Source organism: Rattus norvegicus, chromosome 5 (assembly GCF_036323735.1).
Source record: "Rattus norvegicus strain BN/NHsdMcwi chromosome 5, GRCr8, whole genome shotgun sequence".
NCBI lineage: Eukaryota > Metazoa > Chordata > Mammalia > Rodentia > Muridae > Rattus > Rattus norvegicus.
This window is the reverse complement of record NC_086023.1, coordinates 163,574,991-163,596,943: the sequence shown is the minus strand read 5'-3', so window position 1 is coordinate 163,596,943 and position 21,953 is coordinate 163,574,991. Positions and strand designations below refer to the sequence as shown.

At 50.6% G+C, this 21,953-nt stretch overlaps 2 protein-coding genes across 15 annotated transcripts in view; both read left to right on the top strand.

Annotated features, from left to right (window-relative positions):
- Positions 1-9,481, top strand: part of Mfn2 (mitofusin 2) — a 29,901-nt gene extending 20,420 nt beyond the window's left edge. For 2 of the 3 annotated variants that reach the window (XM_008764288.4, XM_063288356.1), the window contains exons 14-19: positions 126-228; positions 1,750-1,970; positions 3,426-3,581; positions 4,635-4,831; positions 6,263-6,397; positions 7,700-9,481. In XM_008764288.4, the coding sequence (XP_008762510.1) occupies positions 126-228; positions 1,750-1,970; positions 3,426-3,581; positions 4,635-4,831; positions 6,263-6,397; positions 7,700-7,769 (882 nt within the window). In that variant the 3' untranslated portion in view covers positions 7,770-9,481. The remainder of the gene's footprint in view (positions 1-125; positions 229-1,749; positions 1,971-3,425; positions 3,582-4,634; positions 4,832-6,262; positions 6,398-7,699) is intronic. The other variant, NM_130894.4, reaches the window with a different exon arrangement.
- A 4,723-nt stretch (positions 9,482-14,204) lies between these two features.
- On the top strand, positions 14,205-21,255 carry Miip (migration and invasion inhibitory protein). 12 transcript variants are annotated; one of them, XM_006239379.4, is made up of 10 exons: positions 14,212-14,420; positions 15,897-16,093; positions 16,352-16,714; positions 17,079-17,163; positions 18,903-19,011; positions 19,093-19,145; positions 19,469-19,598; positions 19,714-19,810; positions 20,547-20,684; positions 20,955-21,255. In XM_006239379.4, exons 2-10 carry the CDS (start codon positions 15,971-15,973, stop codon positions 21,024-21,026), a joined length of 1,170 nt encoding a protein of 389 aa, XP_006239441.1. In that variant the 5' UTR covers positions 14,212-14,420; positions 15,897-15,970; the 3' UTR covers positions 21,027-21,255. The 12 variants fall into 12 exon arrangements, with proteins under 12 accessions (XP_063143545.1, XP_006239441.1, XP_063143549.1 ...); NM_001017450.2 differs by having other exon boundaries at positions 14,232-14,398; XM_006239381.4 differs by having other exon boundaries at positions 14,236-14,447.
- The last annotated feature ends 698 nt before the right edge of the window (positions 21,256-21,953 follow it).

The window sequence follows — 21,953 nt, the reverse complement described above, 5'->3', positions numbered from 1 at the left end:
ATGACAGCCAGGGACATGAGGTCCAAGCTGCCTCTTTGGTCAGCTGGTAGGTGAGGTCTGGTTGAACATCCTACAGATTCCTGCTGGTGGTACCTCTTCTCACAACCTTTCTTTTCTGGAGGCAGGAACTGCACCGCCATATAGAGGAAGGCCTGGGACGAAACATGTCTGACCGCTGCTCCACAGCCATTGCCAGTTCACTGCAGACTATGCAGCAAGACATGATAGGTTAGTGCCACAAGGGACCTGGAGTATGTGGGGCTGCCATATCCAAGCTGAGGATATGGCTGGAGAGAGAGTTCAGTGTGTTCAGAGTAGAGCGGGTACTGCCTTCACAGAGGACCTGACTTTGGTTCCCAGAAACCATGTCTCAAGGTTTATAGCTGCCTGAACTTCAGATCCATCCAGGAGATCCTATGCTCCTGACTTCATGTGTCACTGACTTCATGTGCCCCTGACTTCATGTGCCTCTGACTTCATGTGCCCCTGACTTCATGTGCCTCTGACTTCATGTGCCCCTGACTTTATGTGCCCCTGACTTCATATGTTCCTGACTTCATGTGCCCCTGACTTCATGTGCCCCTGACTTCATGTGCCTCTGACTTCATGTGCCCCTGACTTCATATGTTCCTGACTTCATGTGCCCCTGACTTCATGTGCCCCTGACTTCATATGTTCCTGACTTCATGTGCCCCTGACTTCATGTGCCCCTGACTTCATGTGCCCCTGACTTCATATGTTCCTGACTTCATGTGCCCCTGACTTCATGTGCCCCTGACTTCATGTGCCCCTGACTTCTTGTGCCCCTGACTTCATGTGCCCCTGGCTTCATGTGCCCCTGGCTTCATGTGCCCCTGACTTCATATGTTCCTGACTTCATGTGCCCCTGACTTCATGTGCCCCTGACTTCATGTGCCTCTGACTTCATATGTTCCTGACTTCATATGTTCCTGACTTCATGTGCCCCTGGCTTCATGTGCCCCTGACTTCATGTATCCCTGACTTCATGTGCCCCTGACTTCATGTGCCCCTGACTTCATATGTTCCTGACTTCATATGTTCCTGACTTCATGTGCCCCTGGCTTCATGTGCCCCTGACTTCATGTGCCCCTGGCTTCATGTGCCCCTGACTTCATATGTTCCTGACTTTATGTGCCCCTGACTTCATGTGCCCCTGACTTCATATGCTTCTGCACCCATGTGCGCACACAGCCCCAGATACACATACATCTAATCAAAAATAATAAATCAACTTCCTTATGTTACCTTTTTTTAAAAATTATTATGTATACATCATACAGCTTTCTGCCTGCATGTATGTCTTTGCAGACCAGAAGAGGTCATTGGATCCCATTACAGATGGTTGTGAGCCACCATGTGGTTGCTGGGAATTGAACTCAGGACCTCTGGAAGAGCAGACAGTGCTCTTAACCCCTGAGCCATCTCTCCAGCTTATGTTACCTTGATAGTGATTTAACTCACTACCTTTGTCTTCTGGGTGTGCATTCTCAATTCATTCTGTATGAACTTGAGGTTGCCATAGGGGACGGTATAGAAGTTTGCATGACTCCTGGCAGGTTTGGGAAGGTAACCTGTCAACCAGTCCCACCAACTGACCAACCAAGTGTAGTTTCTGCACAGAGCTGCAGTGTCTCTAGCAGCTGGTGCAAACAGTGTGCCTCAGGTTGGGTGGCCCTGGGGTGACACAGACCTTAGCTGATGCACTCTCTCCCTGCTTTGCCCTGACAGACGGCTTGAAGCCCCTTCTTCCTGTGTCTGTGCGGAATCAGATAGACATGCTGGTCCCTCGACAGTGTTTCTCCCTCAGCTATGACCTGAACTGTGACAAGCTGTGCGCTGACTTTCAGGAGGACATCGAATTCCATTTCTCCCTTGGATGGACTATGCTAGTGAATAGGTTCCTGGGCCCTAAGAATAGCCGGCGGGCCTTGCTGGGCTACAATGATCAGGCAAGAAACTCTTTTCCCTGGTGCATCATGGGAGATCACCCTGCTACCAGATACACAGTCAGTCTACTACTGGGGACCTTAGGGCAGAAGCCATTTACAGTGTCATCAGGGCAGTGGTCAGAATTGCCGCCATTACCAACTTGGTCTTGTCCTAGTTACAAATGCTGAGGGCTGGCCGCGTGGTGGTGGCATACACCTTTAATCCAGGGCTTCAGAGGCAGAGGCAGGCAGATCTCTGTAAGTTTGCGGCCAGCCTGGTCTATAAAGTGAGTTCTATCCAGCCAGGACTATTACACAGAGAAAACCTGTCTTGGAAAAACAAAATTCTGGGTGTTTTTCTAATGCTTGTTAATAAGTATGTGCTGTTCAAGGCAGACCACTTGGAGTCTGGGGATGTAGCTCAGCAGAGAAGTGTTTGCCTGGGCTTTGGATGTCATCCTTACCACTGGAGGGGTGGGGAGAATTTAAAAATACTTACCTACAAACCACCACTTTAAAATTTAGAATAAAGAATAACTTTAAAAAGATTACTAGAATAAAGATACATTAGGAGCTGGCAAGATGGCTGGCTCAGCAGTTTAGAGTGCTGTTGTTCTTGAAGAGGACACAGATTCCACTCTCAGCACCCGCATGGTGGTTTGCAGCTGTCCTTAACTTTAGTTCTAAGGCCAAGGCATATAGTGCTCTCTTGAATTTCATGTGCAATAGGCACACATGTGGTATGCAAACAAAGGATTCATACATATAAACTAAATCTTTTTTTTTTTTTTTTTTTTGGTTCTTTTTTTTTTTCAGAGCTGGGGACCGAACTCAGGGCCTTGCGGTTACTAGGCAAGCGCTCTACCACTGAGCTAAATCCCCAACCCCATAAACTAAATCTTAGAGAATAAAACATATCATTACTTTCAATTTTAGAATAAAAAGTCCATTTAGTGACTGAGGAGATAGCTCAGTGGGTATAAACACTCATTCTTACTCCAAAGCTAGTCAGTCAGCCTCACTGAAACAGTGAGCTTCCAGTTCCTTGAGAGACTCTTGTGTTAACACAGAAGGCTGTAGAGAAGGACATCTGACCGTCTGCTCTAGGTTCTGTCTGTGAGAGCATAGAGGCATCCCCTACCCCCACCACATACATATGCACACACTCATATGCATGTGCCATACAATGCACATACACACGCATGTTTAAATTACTGCTTTTAGTACAGGTGCTGTGCTGGTGAAAGCCCAGTAGCCAGGGCTTACATCTTGTGGCATGCCAGAGTATACACCTTGGGCTTGCAGGTTTTCTGGGAGGCAGGCATCCCACTGTGGTGCATACAAAGCTCATTCTCCCTCAGGTATCTTTTGCTCAGTCCCTGTTCTTCTACCTGGTACAGTCCTGAGGGTCACTGAAGCTGTGCTTGAATGGCAGACTTGCAACATTCTTCTCATACCTTTGTCATCTCTCATCAGGTTCAGCGTCCTCTCCCTCTGACACCTGCCAACCCCAGCATGCCACCCTTGCCACAGGGCTCCCTCACCCAGGAGGAGCTCATGGTCTCCATGGTTACTGGCCTGGCCTCTCTGACTTCCAGGACCTCTATGGGCATTCTCGTGGTCGGAGGAGTGGTCAGTGACACTTGCTTGGGGAAGGGGCAGCGGGAGGGACGTGGGGGCTCAGTGAGTGTTTTCTGTGCTGGGGAGCTATATGGTCAGAGCCTTTTCACAGACAGCTGCTCTGCTGAGACATCACTAACTAAGGATGTTCTTCCATTTCCTGGGCATGGCTTTCAGAAATCCATAGCTAGTTTGAACTCCCCATCTGACACTGAGGTCTCTTCTTCCACGGCAAATAGGGAACAGGTTAAGGAGGAGGAGGCCCACCTGGCCCTTGATCTTCTCTCTACTGCCTCTGGGTGGCTCTGACCCAAGCCCTGAGGAGCAGTTGGCCCTCCTCTGGTTCTGTGGAGCTCACCTTGTTCTGACTCAGCTCAGTGCCTCCCATAGTGTTGGCCAGCTCTCATGCCCTTCTGTAGCACTGAGCAGAGCCATGGCAGGGGGTGACCGTCACCAACACTGTGGTTGCTCTTCCAGCATGCAGTACAAGATGGATTAGCCAAGGCCTCTTCCCCGGGCCGAGAGTCACACTCTGTGGTGTTTTCCACAGAGAGTGTCCTAGAAGAGGGCCATGGTCTGCCGCACTGACCGTCCACAGACCCCTTTCTAGCATCTTATTTACCTGGCTACACCACCTGTGGATTAAACGTGCCCTGTGTGCCCATGTTCGTACAGCCAGGGTGAGGATGACATGAGCTCTGAAGCTGAGCTCCAAGCCCCGTTCTGTGGCTGGACTACAGCTGTGAGGTGGGATGCCAACTTCTGACTCTGGCTTCCACCAGAATAGGCTGTTACTTTGGATTATCTGTGTCTCTCGCTAAGAAGCCTGTTTCTCAGCTTGGGGTGAAGCTCAGCAGAGGAGAGCTTGCTCAACACATACCAATCCCAGTACTCCATTCCGAGCACTTAAAATACAGAGCAAACAAACCTCACCTAGATCAGTACAGTGGTCCCAACCCTAAGCTATGTACTGTGGCCAACACCCGGTCCCTCACTTTCCGCTGCAGTCCTCTTACCTCACTGGGCTCGCAGAGACTGCTGCACATTGAGCATGCATCTTTACAGGTGTGGAAGGCAGTGGGCTGGAGACTCATCGCCCTCTCCTTTGGACTGTATGGCCTCCTGTACGTGTATGAGCGGCTGACCTGGACCACCAGAGCCAAGGAGAGGGCCTTCAAGCGCCAGTTTGTGGAGTATGCCAGTGAGAAGCTGCAGCTCATTATCAGTTATACCGGCTCTAACTGCAGCCACCAAGTTCAGCAGTGAGTGGCCCAGGGGCCCGGGGAGGACATCCCAGTAGGTGGGCTTTCCACCTCCTTTGAGCCTAACCTGAGAGTCCCCAGGTCTTAGCATCATGGGTTCTAGGACTTCGGCTGGGCAGTGCCAGCTTTGCATCCTTGGATGACAAGAGGGTCCCAGGCTGAGGTCGGGCAGGCCTTGGTGCCCCAGGTTGGGAAGACACACTTCATTTCATAGGTTTTAAAGGTGGCTTTGGGACTGGAAGTGCAGCTTGGTTGGCAGAGTGCTTGCCTAGCATACATGAAGCCCTGGGCTTGGTCTCCAGTATCTTGTGGATCAGCTGTGATGTCTTAGCACCTGTACTTCAGTACTCAGGAGGTGGAGGCAGGAGGATCAGCCTTGGCTATAGGGAGTTTGGAGCCAGGTTGGGCTACGTGAGACCCTGTCTCTGCATAAAGAAAGAAAAAAAGAAAGAAAGAGAGAGAGAGAGAGAGAGAGAGAGAGAGAGAGAGAGAGAGAGAGAGAGAGAAAGAGGAAGGAAGGAAGGAAGGAAGGATGGATGGATGGGTGATGCTACAAGGGCATGAGCTTTGGGATCCTAAATCAAAGCCTGGTTTCATTGCCTCGGTGGGTCAGGGGTCCCTATGGGTGCTAGATCTTAGAGCAGGAGAAAGCAGGTAGCTGCACTATCCTGTACTCTCTCTCTTTGTCCCTGTCTCCCAGCCTCTGACTATAGCCCAGCCTAATCTCAAATTCAGAGCAATCTTCCAGCTTCAGCCTCCAAGCCCTAGAACTGCAGGCATGAGCCACCATGCTCAGTGTTTTCCATTGACCCTCTGTGCATGACAGACCCTTTCTGCAGTAGCTTCCCTTTGCTCTTGTAGCTGTGAGCTGAGTGTTTATTGGTGTGTACTTTCTCAAACGAGAGCACTGACAGGGGCTAGGGACGTAGCCCTGTCGGGGAGCGCTTGCCTTGCGTGAAGGCCTAAGTTAATCCCTAGCCTCTCTCTGTCTCTGTCTCTGTCTCTCTTTGTGTCTCTCTCTCTGTGTCTCTGTCTGTCTTTGTTTCTGTCTCTCTGTCTCTCTCTCTGTCTCTGTCTCTCTCTCTCTCTCTCTCTCTCTCTCTCTCACACACACACACACACACACACACACACACACATTGTGTACAGGACGACACTGAACCTTGGACTCAGATAAGGGAGCTGAGTCACTTAGCTGGTGAGCATCAGAGTTAGAATCCTGGCCTCGGCACTGCAATGCTGTGCCTCCTGTGGTGATGTCCACCGTCTTTGATGTGAGCATTGGGAGCTGTTTGTGGTTTCAGTAGAGGTGGAAAGGATCCCAAAAAGCAGGACTCAGCTGCTACTCTGTTCTGGGTAGATTTAACTATGAATAGAAGAATCCTACCTAAACCACCATGTGCCCAGTTAATCCAACCTCTGTCCCCTCAGAGAATTGTCTGGGACATTTGCTCATCTGTGCCAGCAAGTTGACATCACCCGGGATAATCTGGAGCAGGAAATTGCTGCCATGAACAAGAAAGTTGAGGCTCTGGATTCACTTCAGAGCAAAGCCAAATTGCTCAGGTGAGTGGCCCAGGACCAAGTGGGGAGGGGTGTGGTAGGGCGGGGTGGGGGCAGGTGGAGCTTGTCTGCCGGCTGGTGTCTCATTGTGGACAGGAGGTGCTCTTGGGGGATTGAGCCTTCCTGTGAGCTGTTTGCTCGGCACTGATGAGTGTGGGGTAGGTAGTGCTGGTGCTGGAGGTCTAGTAGAGTGTCGCCGTCCTCAAGGCTTCCAGATGGGGCATTATGATGTCAGGAAACGAGCAAGGTAGTGATGTCACAGCTCATGGGTTGCCCTCTGAACTGGAGGGCCTCAGTACTTGACCCAGCTGTCCCAGCCTGTTTTTGTTACCCCTAGAGGAGAGGAAGCTCAGTCCCTTGTCTGGAGATCTACAGGAACATGGGGTGCAGGTGGGCTGCATTTTGGTTTTTCTTGCTCTATGTGAGAGCATGTCAGTCATGCTCAGTTTCATGCTGAGCCCAGGAGCTGGGGTGTGTAGCTCCAGATCTCTCCACAGGAACAGGATTGGTGGTCTCTGTAGCACTGTGAGGTTTGCTGAGGGGGTAGGGCAGCGGGGGTATCAGTTGAAAGGGCCTGGTTCTGGGTTCTAGCCCTGTACTCTCTCAGCTTTGCTGTGTCCTGTGGCTTTTATCTGTGACATGGGCCACAGCTGAAGATAGAAGTATTCTGCTAAGTCCTTGGTCTGCTCAGGCCATGGTAACATTATTATATGGGGACCTGCATTTCCTGCCCCCACCTCTGATGTCTGAAGCCCACAGGGGACAGAGGTAGGGAAGAGGTACTGAGAGGGTTTGAGCTCTAGCCCTGACAGATCAGTGGACTTTCTCTCCTTTGTCTGGCCTGTGCAGATATGCCCCTTCTGTCCATCACCAGGGATACACTGCTCTTCCACTAGGACTCAAAGGACAGAGTGTCTGTTGCTGCTTGTAGCCACAAAGATAGCCTGAGCTAACACCCAAACCTTTTATCTGTCAAGAAAGTTGGCTTCCAGAAATCGAGACTTGCTCTGTGCTGTAGCCAAACTAGAAAAACCTAAAACCAACTGTGGTGGTTCATTCCTGTAATCAGAGGACATAGGAAGGTGAGGCAGGAGGACAGCTGTGAGTTCCAGGCCAGCCTGGACTACTTAGAGATTAGAGAGATCCTGTTTACCCCCTTTTAAAATTGCCTGGCTCTATTCCACCAGCTTGTGACCTTTTTTTATTTGCAAAGAGGGGAATGTGCTATTGAAGGATTACATGAAAGTTCAGTCTGGCTACTGTGATCCGCCATAGCAGCTATCTATATTAATCTTGTATTTGCAGGAATAAAGCTGGCTGGTTGGACAGCGAACTCAACATGTTCATACACCAGTACCTGCAGCCCAGCAGATAGTGGGCAGCCAGGGCGGACCTGCACCGAGAAGAGACAGGGCCGCACCTCCCATCAGCTCTAGTCCTTGGCTGCTGCAGAGAGAAGGAAAGCACCCACTGTCTTGTACCAGTTACTCCCTACCCCCTGCAGGAAGACCCCCAGCTCATACCCAGTGGAGACCAACAAGGACTGGACAGCTCAGCCCCAAGGAGTCATGCATGTGTCTGTGTCTGCTCATCATGCTCAGTCGGTTGGAAGTCACTGTGCATTTGATAAGGTCTTCCTCAGGATGCCATCCTGCAGAACGACTGATGGGCGCCTTCACAGGCATCAGGCAGGCACTCCTTTCAGCCCGAGTACACCTACAGAGAGAGAATGTTGGGGGTGACTGGACTCCCCAGAAAAGTTCAGGGTACTGAAGAACTTGTGTCTTGCATTTGGCCCTCAGCTTTAGCACTTTTTCCCACTTGCAGAGTCTTTCAGTTGTGCTTGGTGGCCAGGCTCACACACCCTGGGCTTTAGACTCAACCAGCTTATAGGGAAAGCTGGAGACCCTTGCCAGCCAGAGCAAAGTAAGAGCTCAGGGGACGGTATGTGAACTAGGGTGTCCGATGTGGTAGTGAGGTTGGTGTCTGGCATTGTGATGACAAGGGACTCGCCTCCCTTCTTGCAAGTTTGCTCCAGGTGGTTAAAGGATGTTGCAGGAGGAATGGTGGAAGATGGGAGCTGCCCGGGTTAGTACAGAAGAGGTCTCTCTATCTGACCTAGCACTGAGTGGCTCACAAACCTGTAAGGCTCACCTTGCTAATTTGAGCTCATCCCTGCCTTGCTACAAGCTCCCTGTGGCCACCGTTCTCTGGACTGGATTGTGCCGATGACTGCAGCTGGTTACAAAACGACAGGAGAAGCCTGGCGGCTGTTCTCCTTCTGCCCCAACCCTCAAGCCTCCTCCTCTTCTGCTCCTGAAGCCTCCTGCTGCTTGCTTCGCCTCATGTCAACGCTGAACTTCTTACTGTTAAGTGTTGAAATTGTTAATGGTCAAAACAGGGAGGATTTCAGTCACCAAGGTTGATTGTCTTGGAAGAGCAGTTTTAGAGTGATGAATCCTTTGTAGGACAGGTAGAGTTAGAGATAAAGCACTGGGCTCCAGCCCCTCCCAGAAGCCCACAACCAGGAGCTCTCTGTGGGACCCATGGGCCATGTCCTCTCCTGCCCATGTCTGTGTGTCACTTCCCCTCAGTCTACCCTTTTTGCTGGGACAGTGCTGGTCTTGGCCAAGGTCAGCGTGAATGGAAAGACATAGTGCATTGCCAGGCTGGACGGGGTCATCTCACAGTGGGTCATTGCCAGGCTGGACGGGGTCATCTCACAGTGGGTCAGGACACATCAGTGTCGTGTAATCCCAATGAGTGTTATGTGCTTTTTTTTTGGGGGGGGGGTAGAATAAACTCAAATTCTTTTTCTGTATAGCCCTTGAGTAATGAATGGAATTTTGAGCTTATATAAGTAAAGATTCATTTATACCACCAGGGAGAGCCTGTATCTGAGAGACGTTTAGCAGAGAGCACTTTAGTTTCTTGCTGCTAATTGTTGTGTGATCCTTTGCTGGGGTGTAGAAGGCACCAGACACAGTGTGTTTGCTTCTGGTATATATAGGTGATGCATCTGCCTGGGTTACTTGTATCTCTGCTGATAGTATTGGAACCTAAAATAAAGCCCCAGTTGTGACCCTGTGTGAGCTCTCTGCCTTGCAGTGGTCTAGTCAGGGAGAAGGCCATGACCAGCCTCCACAGCCAGGAGATGGAGCAGTTCCCGAACAGAGTTCTCTAATTCCACTTCAATTCTCAGTACAACAGCAGTGACTCAGTGGCCACCCTGCTTCACCTTCTGAGAACTTGTCTGTGACCGACCCTTCTTTTTTTAAATATGTGTGTGTGTGTGTGTGTGTGTGTGTGTGTGTGTGTGTATGTACACACACTGTAACATCTTCATGCACACCAGAAGAGGTCATCAGATCCCATTACAGATGGTTGTGACCCACCATGTGGTTGCTGGGAATTGAACTCAGGACCTCTGGAAGAGCAGTCAGTGCTCTTAACCACTGAGCCATCTCTCCAGCCCCGCCTGTGACCTTTCTTGTTTGAAAGGCCCTTGGGAGTGAAAAAGGCCTCCCATGTGTCCTCCTGTCTGAGCCTCCAACTGTACCCACCCACTTGTGTGTCTCGGAAGCTGTGAGCTCAGCTGATGGTGTAGCACCTGTTTCGGAAGCATTCTTGAACCACAAGTCCTCCAAGGAGTTGATTCCGATGCAATTGCACTAGGGGATTTATTCAAGCTGGAGCTTGGGTTCCTGTCAGTGATGCAGCAGGATGGGAGGATGAAGCCCTGGGCTTCCAGCAGGACAAGGTTTTAAAGAAATGATGAGTAAGTGAGGGGGTTCTAACCTGGCAGGCTTCTAATTAAATGACTGCTATACGCCGGTGGGTGCTCTGAAGCAAAACCATGAACAATCAGTCTAAAGGTACATCCGGAACCACCAGACTGATCCTGATTGGCCGTTGCTAGGGAGTAACTCTGGCAGATGGGCCAGAGACAAGCTGTGTGGTTCTTCCTGATACTTGGGTACAGCTTGGGGTCTGCTGTAGGTCAAGTTCTCAGGCACTTTTTCTTTTAAAATGGAGGCCTGTGCCAAGATGGCATAGGTTTGACCTCTCAATGGTAACTACACCCTCCCAGATTCCCAGGCCACAAACTCGATGGATCATCGAGTCCACCATCACACATGCTGTACCTAGTCTGCCACTTTATGAATCTATGAGACCCTGACCTCTTCTTCCTCATTACAGCTACTCTGTGCTGATAGGACTTCTTGCCTCTTACCCTATTTCCTCTCCCACCCTTGCCTCTTATGACCCTTGCACTTGGAGTTCAGCACGTGCCAAACTCCAAACACCCAGACTCCCATCCAGGATAGAAGCCCAAGTTCTTACTTGGTTCCTCAGATTCATGTTCTTTCTCTCCCTGCCACCTCTGCTTGTCTACAAGTGTCTCTGTCTTTCCTCACCCTGAACAGATACCCGTTCTTTGTGAATAGCATACAGGATATGCATGTATCCTAGAACAATCATGGTGCGTGTATCTCCCCTATAGAAGGGGCTCTCTAAAGGCCGGGGCTGTTCCGTTCTGTCTCAGGAGAGCAAGTCTGTTTACACATTTTCAGTCCAGGACTTTGGAAGAACTCAAATGCTCCTGGAAGCCTGTGGGTGGACCCAGTTATAGGACATTCAAGTGTGCGTTGAGAATTCGGCTTGCTCAGCAACTTTGTGGAAACTGAAGTTCAGGGAAATAAGACTAGCTGATGTCCTGGGCATCTTGGGCTGACTGGGGAAGGGAAGATGAAGGGTAGAAGGGGAGCCTGCCTTTGCACCCAAATCTTAATTTCCCCAAGCCTGTCAGCCTTTAAATGTGCCCTTCACTCTCCCCTGCAGTAGAAACACATGATCTAGTTAGTACACATGTATGTGAAGCAAAAAGTTTATTAAGCGTAGGGGTTGTTCTGTCATTAGCATGCTACTACTGATGGCCTGCTGGGTGGTGGTTAACGAGGAAGGGTGCACTGAGTTAATTATTCTCAGGTAAGGTCAGATAGTTCTCCATTTCATCTGCTCACTCGAAGGGGAGGGCAACAGAGGGTCATGGGGGCTTTAACTGTCCAGTGCTGGGGTCCCAAGGAGACCCAACCCAACTCTCTGACAGCAAGTTTCAGGCTGGCCATGCTGCATAGTGACTCCTGTCTTTAAAAAATAAAAAAGTGGAGTGTGGTGGCTCGTGATTAAAGAACCAGGCAGTTGATCTGAGTTTGAGGCCAGCCTGAAATCACAATGAGAAACCCTGTCTCGGGGTGGGCTGACTTGCCCAGCATACAGGAGGCTGTAGGTTTGATTCCCAGCATTCCAACAACAAAAACCCCTGCCTTTATGAAGCTCATCTGTAGATAAAAGCCAAGATCTATTCCATACAAACAAGAGGTCAAGAAGAGAAGGAAGGGAGGTGTGAAAGGGTAAAAGGATGGTTGGTTGGAGATCTGAGGTATCCCCTACATACAGACTGGGTAATGAAGTCCTGGTAGATCTGGGTAGGGTGTTCCATGGCAGAAAGAGCAAGTACAAAGGGCCTGAGGTGAGTGTATTTGAATTGTCTTCATAGAACTAAAGGAGTGTAGCCAACGAAGAGTGAAGGAGAAGGGAGAGGAAAGAGCAGGTAGGACCTGGGGTGGAACTTTTTTTTTTTTTTTTTTTTTTGAGGCATGTGCTTCTGAGGAAAGGAAGGGGAAAGTAAGAAGAGCTGACTTACATCTTACTAGGGGTCTGCAGTGCTGCTGGTGGAGACAGAGGTCAGAGTGAGGGAAGCAAAGAGAACAGCCAGTCAATGACAGTACCCTGGGAGGGCCATGAAAGTGCCCTAGGTGGGTGCTTACAATAAAGCCACACAGGGAAGAAGGGTCAGAGTCTATACACCTTTTTGAAACACAATGATGTGTCCCTCTTTTTTTTTTTTTGTTTTGTTTTTTTGTTTTTCAAGACAGGATTTTGCTCTCTAGAACTCACTCTGCAGACCAGGCTGGCCCCAAAGATCTGCCTGCCTCTGCCTCCCGAGTGCTGGGATTAAAGGCATGCATGCGTCCCACTCCCCCCACTCCCTTTTTTAAAAAGATTTTATTTATTCATTTTATATATGACGAGTACACTGTAGCTGCCTTCAGACACAGCAGAAGAGGGCATCAGATCTCGTTACAGATGGTTGTGAGCCACCATGTATGTGGTTGCTGGGATTTGAACTCATGACCTCTGGAAGAGCAGTCAGTGCTTTTTTTTTTTTTTAAAGATTTATTCATTTATTATATATAAGTACACTGTAGCTATCTTCAGATACATCAGAAGAGGGTATCGGATCTCTTTATAGATGGTTGTGAGCCACCATGTGGTTGCTGGGAATTGAACTCATGACCTCTGGAAGAGCAGTCGGGTGCTCTTAACCGCTGAGCCATCTCTCCAGCCCCCCCCCCCCTTTTTTTAAAAAACAAAACTACTTTTAGAGCTGGTGTGTGTGTGTGTGTGTATGTGTTCGTGTGTGCGTGTGTGTGGCTATGTGTATGTCTGTCTCTGTGTGTGTGTGTGTGTGTGTGTGCGCGTGTTCGTGTGTGTGTACGCGCACGCGTGTGTGCGTGTGTTAGGATGGCTAGGGAGATGCTGGGATCTGAAGATCCACCTGCCTCTACCCGGTATGAAAGGTGTGCACTCTCATGCTCGGTTTGTGCTGAGATCAAACCCATCAATCTGTGCACAACAGACAAGCACTCTGCTATCCGATCAACATCCCCAGTGTAAATACCTCTTTTTAAAAATTTGTGCATGCCATATGATAGTTTGTTTTGAGACAGCATCTCATGGTGTAGCCCTGGTTTTCCTGGACCTCACTACAGGCTGGCCTGGAGTTCACAAAGATGCCTGACCCTTACCTACTGAGTGCCTGGATTAAAAGTGTGCACAACCACACCCAGCGAATTCTATTGATTGTAATGTGCAGTCCTAGCCAGGGCACTTTATCCCGGCTGCATATGCTATCCCCACCCCCTACCCCCAACCTGCCATAGAATAGGTACTTGCAACCTAAAATGTAGCAGTACACTTCGCTTCTTGAATGAAGACTGTAGGGTAAACAAGCCCCTTAACCTGGACTCCAGATGTATATTCCAAGACCCTTTCCCCGGGCAGGCTGGCTTTGCCTATGTGACATGGAGCGGCTGTCAGCCATGGGTATTAAAAACAAGGTGCCCTTGAGAACAGCTAAGGTAAAACATTTTTATGCCTAGAGTCCTGGGCTCAATTCCCAGCACCGTACAAACTGGGTGCGCTGGAACACACCTGTAATTCCAGCACTAGAGGAGGTTGAGGCTGCAGGCTTAGAAAGGAGTTAAAGATGATCCTCAAGACACAGAGAGTTTGAGGCCAGCCTGGACTACACTAAATTTTGGCTTGTATCTTACAGCAGCAGATTTTTGGTATCTATGTTGTAATCTTCGCACCAAGTTCTCTTTTTCTGTCCCCACCCGTTTAAATCTTTGCATCCCTGTGTCTCTGGCACAAAATAGGCACTTCAGGAAGACTTAAAGTGTTATAGAAAGCTGGGCTAATACGGCACGTCTGTATATTCACACACCCGCCCAAGCCGGAGGAGCCCCTAGGTTGAAGTAAGCCTTTTAAAAAGAAAACGAAAAAGAAAAAAAGTTTGCCGTAGTCTCTAGCCCCACCTATGCACCGCCAGTAGCCGTTTCACATCCGGAAATTGCGTAACCGGGCCACACTGACCAATCGGAACCTGTCCTCCTGGTACCGTGCTATTCGGTAAAATTTGAACTGGTAGAATTAGCATCATCGGTTAACCAATTAGCAGTGAGGCCCCATAAATTCTCCCCGCCCCCAAATGAAACCGCCGCTTCCGGATGCGAAGAAACAAGTCCTGGTACCGCCAATTGGCCGACTGGGACAGCGGCGGAGGCCCCGCCTCGGCACTAGCCAATTAGGACAACCACTGGAGGTTCCGCCCCTGCTAGGTGCGGATCCCTGGCTGCTGGAAACCTGGGCTTCCGGGTGAGGAGCGTTGGCGTCCAAGGTAGCCACTGATCTTGGGAACAGAGAGGTGTGCTTAAGTCCCGCCAGACCAGGAGAGAAGGGGCAAGCGCCCAGGCCCGGTGTGCACCCTGCCTGAGTGTGCGTGAGTGGGATGCTAGGGTCATCTCTGCTCGCCCCCTGCAGCCCAAGTCCCCAGGGGTGTGTGGGGTGGCAGAGCTGGGACAGGACTGGGGTTCTGATACTGCTGAAGGAGTCTGGCCTGGGGTTTTAAGAGAAGTGGGAAGTGCTTCTTTATAGTGCAGACATCTCTTCCGGAAGCAAAAGAAGTGTCACTGAGTTTAATTTACGAGGGACCAAAGCTGGCTGGAGAAGAGGTGGAGGGTGTCCCGGCATCGTACCAACCCTATCACGGCCGTGCTTTACTATCTGCAGACCCTTCATTCCGAGTCCTATGTCAGCAAAGGTTTATTTGCCCCAGAGCACAGCCAACAGAGCAGAGGAATGATTCCACCCGAGCGTAGCCGGGTGAACCAATGAGTGTACACACTGGGTTTACCGCGGGAACTTGCATGACCCAAAGGCAGCTGCATCACTGGCACGCACACCTAGCACGGGTTCTGACCCACCCCTGCGCAGCGTTCAGGCAGCTCCATCGGAGAATCCTCTCTCCCTGGACAGTTTTTAAATCAACCTTGTGGAATGGGCCTTGGGCATTTGCAACATTCTGAGGAGACTCTCTCCTCCCACCATGAGGGAGAAGTTTGAATGTCAGGGAAGTAGCCACTACACAACAAGCAGGAACCTACATTTTGCTTCAAACTCAGCTTTTGACATTTAGTAGTTGTGTGCCCTTGGGATGAGGTCACAAATGCAAGTAAAGGAAAAAGAAAGAGCTAAAGAAATGAAAGAAAAAGAAAAAAGAATTGGCTGGAAAATTTGTGGTAGAGAAAAGACTCAGTGCTTCAGGTCCTGGGTTCAATGCCAGCTCCAGATAGCAGAAGTTATTAAACATGTTAAGCAAGTTAGTTAGCATGCTGTACTAGTCTTTTCTATATGATAAAGGAATCAGATGTGGGTATACGTGTGGGGGTGTAGACATGCACATGCCATGACCCATGTATGAAGGGGAGAAGACGATTTGTGGGAGTCAGTTCTCTCTACTATGTAGGCCCTAGGAGTTGAACTCAGATCGTCAGGCTTGGCAGCAAGCACCTTTACCAACGGAGCCATCTCACAGGCCCCAGGAATCAGATTACATAGGGAAGGCCCAGTGGGAGTCTTAGTCTCTTGGTGGGCGAGGAAGCAAGTGCCATACTACGGGTTTAACCCGCGTTAAACTGTTGTCGCCTCGGTAAACACTGTGTTTCCCGATCTGTCAGGTGAGGATGAGAGACACAGAGAGGTTAAGTACACGGGGTGAGGCCGCAGAGTGAAGGAGCATCGCGGTGATGTTTCGATCTAGGCCTGTGGGGCAGGGTTCCTCCCTCATTGCTTGTCCTTGCTGCTTTGACTTCAGGTGGAACCCAGGCTGAGTACCTCCTGTGAGTGCACCGCAGCCCAGAGATGGTGACATTGCTGTGAGAAGCCTACATGACCAACATGGCGGAGACTAAAGATACTGTCCAGCTTCGACTGCTCAGCCTGGAGCTCCTGAAGCAGCTTTGGGCTGGGCACGAGGCCATGTGTCAGTCAGTGACCAGAGCAGCATCAGAGGTGGGTGGCCACCTTGGTAATGCCCAGGTGATGAGGAAAAGACAACTTATCCTCAGTGACTATGTCCAAGCCTCCAGGGTCAGCCTTTCCCGATGCACCCATTTCATTGATGGTGTAAAACAGAGGCCTTGGGAGGAAGGGACTGGACTGGGAAACCCCAAAGCCACAGAAGGGTAAAGACCTACGGGTCCACAGCAGGTCAGAGTGGCTGGGCACTGGCCAGGCTGCTGCCTGGGTAACTTGACCTGTTTCTTACAGTCAAACCTGGACTATAGCAGCAGCAGCAACAACTTAGAGATGCCACTGTCCCAAGAGACTTCTGCTTCCTCAGTGGCCCCCAACTCACAGGACAAAAGACACGTGTGGGACCCATTGGACAGTCATCGAGGTGACACTTATGATGTGGCCTGGTATGGCAAAGTCAACTCCAGGGTGGACTCTCTCCCACCTGCCACATGCCAACACCAGGAGCCCCAGGAAGGACTACGGCCCTCCTCAGTACCCTTGCTAGCCACTGAAGGTCTGAAGCGGCCAGTGTCTTTGGGAGGCCCAAAAGGTCTGGGGCCTGACAAGGCACAGGTCCCAAGGTCCCTCCCGTTACGACTAGGCAAGCTGTCTAAGGTAACTAAGTAGTTCCTGGAAATCGCGGGGAGCCTTAAGGACCCTTAGTTTCCCTGTCTGACAGATTGTCCCTAGAAAAGTGTCTCTTGTCCAGGTGAGGCTTCTAGAAGGTCTGGAGTGTTTCTTAGTCAGTGCTTTGTGAAAAAAGGAAGCAAGCCTTATTGTACAGGTAGGAAGACATGCTTGGAGCCCGGGCTTATTCAAAGCCACACCCAAAGCGGGTCCAAACTGACCTTCCCATTTCTGAGTTCCCCAGTGAGGCTGGCGCCACGCTGGAGTCTAAGTCAGGACGAGGCATGGTGTCCCCCTGTATTGGGACCTCTGGGCCCAGACCTGCTGATGTAGCCTCTGTCTACCTCCTCAGCCCAAAGTGACCTTCTCCCAGGAGTCTTCAGTGCCTGAGAGCAGCTGGTACTCTAGGCCATGCCTAGACTATGATTGGACCGCAGGTGAGGGGCGGGGTTACAGGTGCCGGGTAGGGGTTCAGGCAAGGGAGGGCCGGGGTTGGACTAATCTTAGCCTGGACAGAAATGAGAGTGAACGCATGAGCTAGTGAGTCAGGACTGCCAGTCTATAGTTGAGAATTTATAGAAGCCAGGCCCCCGATCGACACTAATGGAACTATCTCAACTCTTCTGCCCCTCTGGCTTCCCAGGGCTTCCTGTCGTCTTTCTAACCTCTTCTGCTTCATTTCTGAAAACCGAGTGTTAAAATGCATGCAGCAGAAATGATGCCCATTTCAGCTTTTCGCTTTTTAACCATCCATTGACGTGTGAGTTTGCCCGTATGTGTGTCTGTCCATCACGCACATACCTGGTGGCTGTGGAGGCCACACGGGCATGGGAGAGGCTGGAATTGTGGTTGTGAGCCACTGGGTGGGTGCAAAAGCGGCCAGTGTTCTTTTCTTGTTTGTTTGTATACACTGGGTCTCTATTTAGTCCTGGCTGTCCTGGATGTCAGAGCTCCACCTCCTGCCTCTACCTCCCCAGTGCTGGTGTCCAAGGCGTGTGCTATCATTCCAGCGCTACCTTAGTATCTTCTTGGTAAATTTTTCGAGTATCCTGAAACTCCCTATGTAGAATAGCCTTCCTTAGAAACACAGAGATCCCCAAGACTCTGCCTTCCAACTGCTAAGATTATAAGTATTTTCACTCCACTTAAAAAAATTTAGTCACCAAAAGAAGAAAACTAAGATGCAATTTTAAAGAGTATCTTAATCTCACATCAGTAACCAAGGTGTGGTTTCTACCTCCAACCTCAGTGTAGCCCCTCCTCCTATCTCTGTAAATGGCAGCCTCATGCACCTAATAAGTCACCCTATGCCTTGGACTCAGCCTTGACTTCGCCTCCCTTTTACATATTCCATGTACTGACGACTAGTACAATCTCTAGAAATTCCTTAGTACAACTCTAGAATTTTCAACTTCTCTCCTGCTGGCCATGCTTCCTCTCACCTCTTAGCCTCAAAGAAGAATCCTGTAAAAACATGTCTGTTGTCCCTGAGTTCTCTGACTCTGGGTTCCATCCCTCCACCCTCACTCCTCACTGTGCTCTGGCCACAGTCCCCTCCTGTCTGTTCTGGGGCTTTCACAACTTCACCTACTGGGGTATCCTTTCAGTTTGTCCCTGTGGCTACCTAGGTCACCTTCACAGACCTCCCTCAGAACATCCACCCTCTGGTCTGCAGCCACCTGGCTGTGGCCTCCAGCTTCCCAGAAAGTGTCCCCGTTCAGTATCATATCACAGAGATCCTTGGTGACTAACTCATCTTTTACCTCTTTAGAATGTGGCTTCCTCAGAGAGGGAACCTTGTCTCGCCTCCCACTTTTTCCTCAGCTAAGACGTATGCCAGGCTTCTGCCTATTATCTCTGCACTGGGAGGTGAGACAAGCGTTGAGTCACAGGCCAGTCTGGGCTACAGGGGACCTCGTCTCTAGAACAGAAGTAAGCATGGAGACTTAGGCCTTTAATCTCAGAGCTCAAGAGGCAACTCAGTTAGTTACATAGTTACTGTCTCTAAAATATAAAGAGTGTGTGGTCCCTGTTAAGGGCCCTGGTTGTGCTGTCTGGGGACTGCTGGACCACAGCAGGCCAGGCTGGTGCTCAAACAGAGCTGGCATTAACAGGGGATGACGAGTCTGCGGGGCAGGGTGCTTCTACTCACCCGCTGCTGGTTCGCCCACCCCAGGGTCCCTGGACAGTAGCTCTCCCGTCAGTAGTGAATCCGAAGCCTACTTCTCTATGCTGCAGAGGTTTCGAGAGGACAACAGAGAGGATTGTGTTTGCAATTCCCCTGAGTAAGCAGGGGTTGGTGGGGCCTGTCCAAAGGTTGGGGGACTCCATCACTCACCCCACTCATGTTCTTTCTCCATCCCCAGAGCTGTATTCCCAGAGCTGCAAGAGAGCAGTGGTGTGGAAGAGGACCATGAGTGTGAGTGTACACTTGTGCTGGGTCACTCTGAGCTGCAGACTCAGGGAGGGCAGCCTGGGGTCCAAGCATCATGGGATGCATCTTCCCTAGGGCTTTGACTGGCTTTGGTTCTGCCTTCTATAACCACCTCTCTCCAGAAGCTGCCCCTGGGAGGACATTTCTCCCTGAACTTAGGTATAGAACCAAGACTTTGAGAGGAAAAGTGCTGGGAAAAAGCCATTCTTCAGGGGATGGCATGGCTCGTGTACCGAGGACAGCCCTCGGCTCTGGAAACAACACCCCTAGCTTATAGAGGGAACTGTGGTGTCTCATGGACTTCACAGGTGTGTACTGTTACCGCATCAACCGCCGCCTGTTTCCTGAGCCTCTGGATCCGGGTGCCCCTTGCTGTCTGTGTGGGATACCCCGGGATGAGCAGGGCCCTCAAACTCTGGTAGAGCCAGTACAAGTCAGGTGAGTGTTGAGAACATTGGGAATCCTGGAGGGTCCCAGTGGACAGTTGTAACTAGGGTGAGGTGCAGAATGTGACCCTTGCTGATTTTCATGCTGTGCCTGCCCTCTTACATAGGGTGAGCATCCCCCTGTCCATCATGGACCCTCCACACCAGTACCGAATTCACAGAAGGAAGAGCTTTGATGCATCTGACACTTTTGCTCTGCCTCGGGTAAGCTCCCTGCCCTAAGAGGCTAGAGGCCGCTGGGCCAGGGTCCTGAGCTAGCCTTAGGAAGAGAACTCGCTCTAAGGATATTGAATGCTACCAGGTTTTGGCTGGTGAAATCCTCAGTCCCTGGCCAGGTGTGGTATTTGTCCCCTACAGGGTGTCTAAAATGTGTATCTACGTGCGCCATAATCACTGAGCTCTTGGGTACCACATTCAAAGCTCTTAGGAATCCTGTTCCCCAGAGCAACTGCAGCCACTGTCTTATCTCACCCCCACACAGGCCATGGAAGCAGATGAGGGCTGGTGGCAGAGATGGACTTGAACCCAGACCTTTAAATTTCCAACATAACGTCCCATATTCCTAGTCAGGATGGGGGTCAAAGAGTGTCCTGTTTAAACCTGGTGGAGGACAAAGCAGCTGCAATTGGGAGAAAAACGCTTTGGCTTCCCTGTAAAGTGGGAATAAAGGGACCATTGTCAGTATTGGAGTTTCGTGGGTGGCTTAGTGAAGTCATGCAACTGACTTGTTCAAGGCCAAGTCCAGTGTGGGAGGATTCCATTAATATCCACACCCTCTCCTCCATCCTGGGGAGGGTTGTGGTGCCCCAGTTTGGGGTGACCTAGGGTAAGTAAGCCAGTGGGTAAACAGAGCTTCCGCCCCAGGGAGGGGATCGTAGTTCCTCAGGGGGCTTTTCCGTAGTTGTGTATGACAACTGCCTTTAACATTGGCTTTCCACAGCACTGTCTGCTGGGCTGGGACATCCTGCCTCCAAAGTCAGAGAAAACCTCTGTCCCCAAGAGCCTGGACCTCTGGTCCTCTGTGTCCCATGGAGCAGCACAGCGCCGGAATCTGTCAGCCACAAACCCATCCTATCAGGTAGGGTCTTGGGTGTGTCCCAACCTGGGGTGGCAAAGTGTCCGGGTAAGACAGATCCTGTCAAGATGGGAGCCCAGGCTCTGACAAGGTGTCCCTGCAGCTTTGATGGTCCTTGACACCTGCTCCCGTCTAGCCAGGAAGGAGGCCCTCACTGCAGGCTGCAGGAGGAGCTGAGGCTGGTATGAGTTCCATCTATCCCTGAGGGACCCCACAATGTCTCACTATTCATCTGTCCACTAGTAACTCCCTAAGACCTCACTCTTCTTCCAGGCCTTGCGATCACGGGTCCCACCACCTTTCTGGTCAGAGCCTCAGGTTGCCCGGCTCTGTCCCTCCCACTAGAAGCCATGAGGACTGACTATACAGAAGGCAACAGTATTCTACCAGTGCCATCAGCTTCCCCTGAGGAGAAGCACCGGAGAGCTGGAAGTGGACAAGATGGCGGTGGCTGAGCTGTCTCTCCTCGGTTGTCCCCTTCGTCTCCTGAGAGCTAGAAAGTGGAAAATCCAGGGCAGAGGGGAGGGAGTGCTCTGAGTAGTGTACTAATAAAGCTCAGGGCCGTACACTTCCAGTTCCATGTAAGCCTCTCATTTCTGATGGCCTTCTTGAGGTCCAGGTGTCCTGGCCTCACCTGGGCCCTTTTGCCTAAGGGAGACACTGGCTACCTGGGGGCCACACTGGGAGTGTGGCTTTTTGGTGTATTTTCTACCATATGGTCTCACAAAACCTAAGATGGCTTGAGACTTACAATGTAGCCAAGGATGACCTTGAACTTCTGATCTTTTTGCCTCTACCTCTTCATTATGGAATGTGGGCATGTGCCACTGGACCCTGGTCGGGATACTAGCTTTTTCTGTTGCTCTCAGATCTAGATAGATGGCTGTCTACCAGACAGATGGGGGTTTGTGTCCCCCAAAGCAGACTAGGCCAAGGTGAGAGTCAAAATATCTCAGGCCAGGGGAGCTGGCTCAATGGATAAGAATCCTTGCTATGTAAGTTTGAGGATCTGAGTTCAAATCCCCAGGACCCATGTAAAAGCCAGGTGCTGAGCAAGTGTTCATAAACCTATGGGGAGGTGGGAAGGGGAGATAGAGGAATCCCACAGGCTGATGGGCAAGGTAATCTGACATACACATTGGAAGAAGGTATGGACCCACACCTAATGTGGTCTTCAGGATTTCCTATGCATGCCATAGCGTGTGTACACCTGTGTCCACACACATTCTCTCAGCATGGGACTCACTGAAAATGGCATCTCATGTTGAGTGA

Bases quoted from the DNA above. Each gene is read 5' to 3' on its own strand.
- Miip (XM_063287475.1), top strand. From the start codon at position 15,971: ATGACCAACATGGCGGAGACTAAAGATACTGTCCAGCTTCGACTGCTC. The intron at 16,094-16,351 runs GTGGGTGGCCAC...TGTTTCTTACAG, and splicing joins TGACCAGAGCAGCATCAGAG to TCAAACCTGGACTATAGCAG. The intron at 19,146-19,468 runs GTGAGTGTACAC...TGGACTTCACAG, and splicing joins TGTGGAAGAGGACCATGAGT to GTGTGTACTGTTACCGCATC.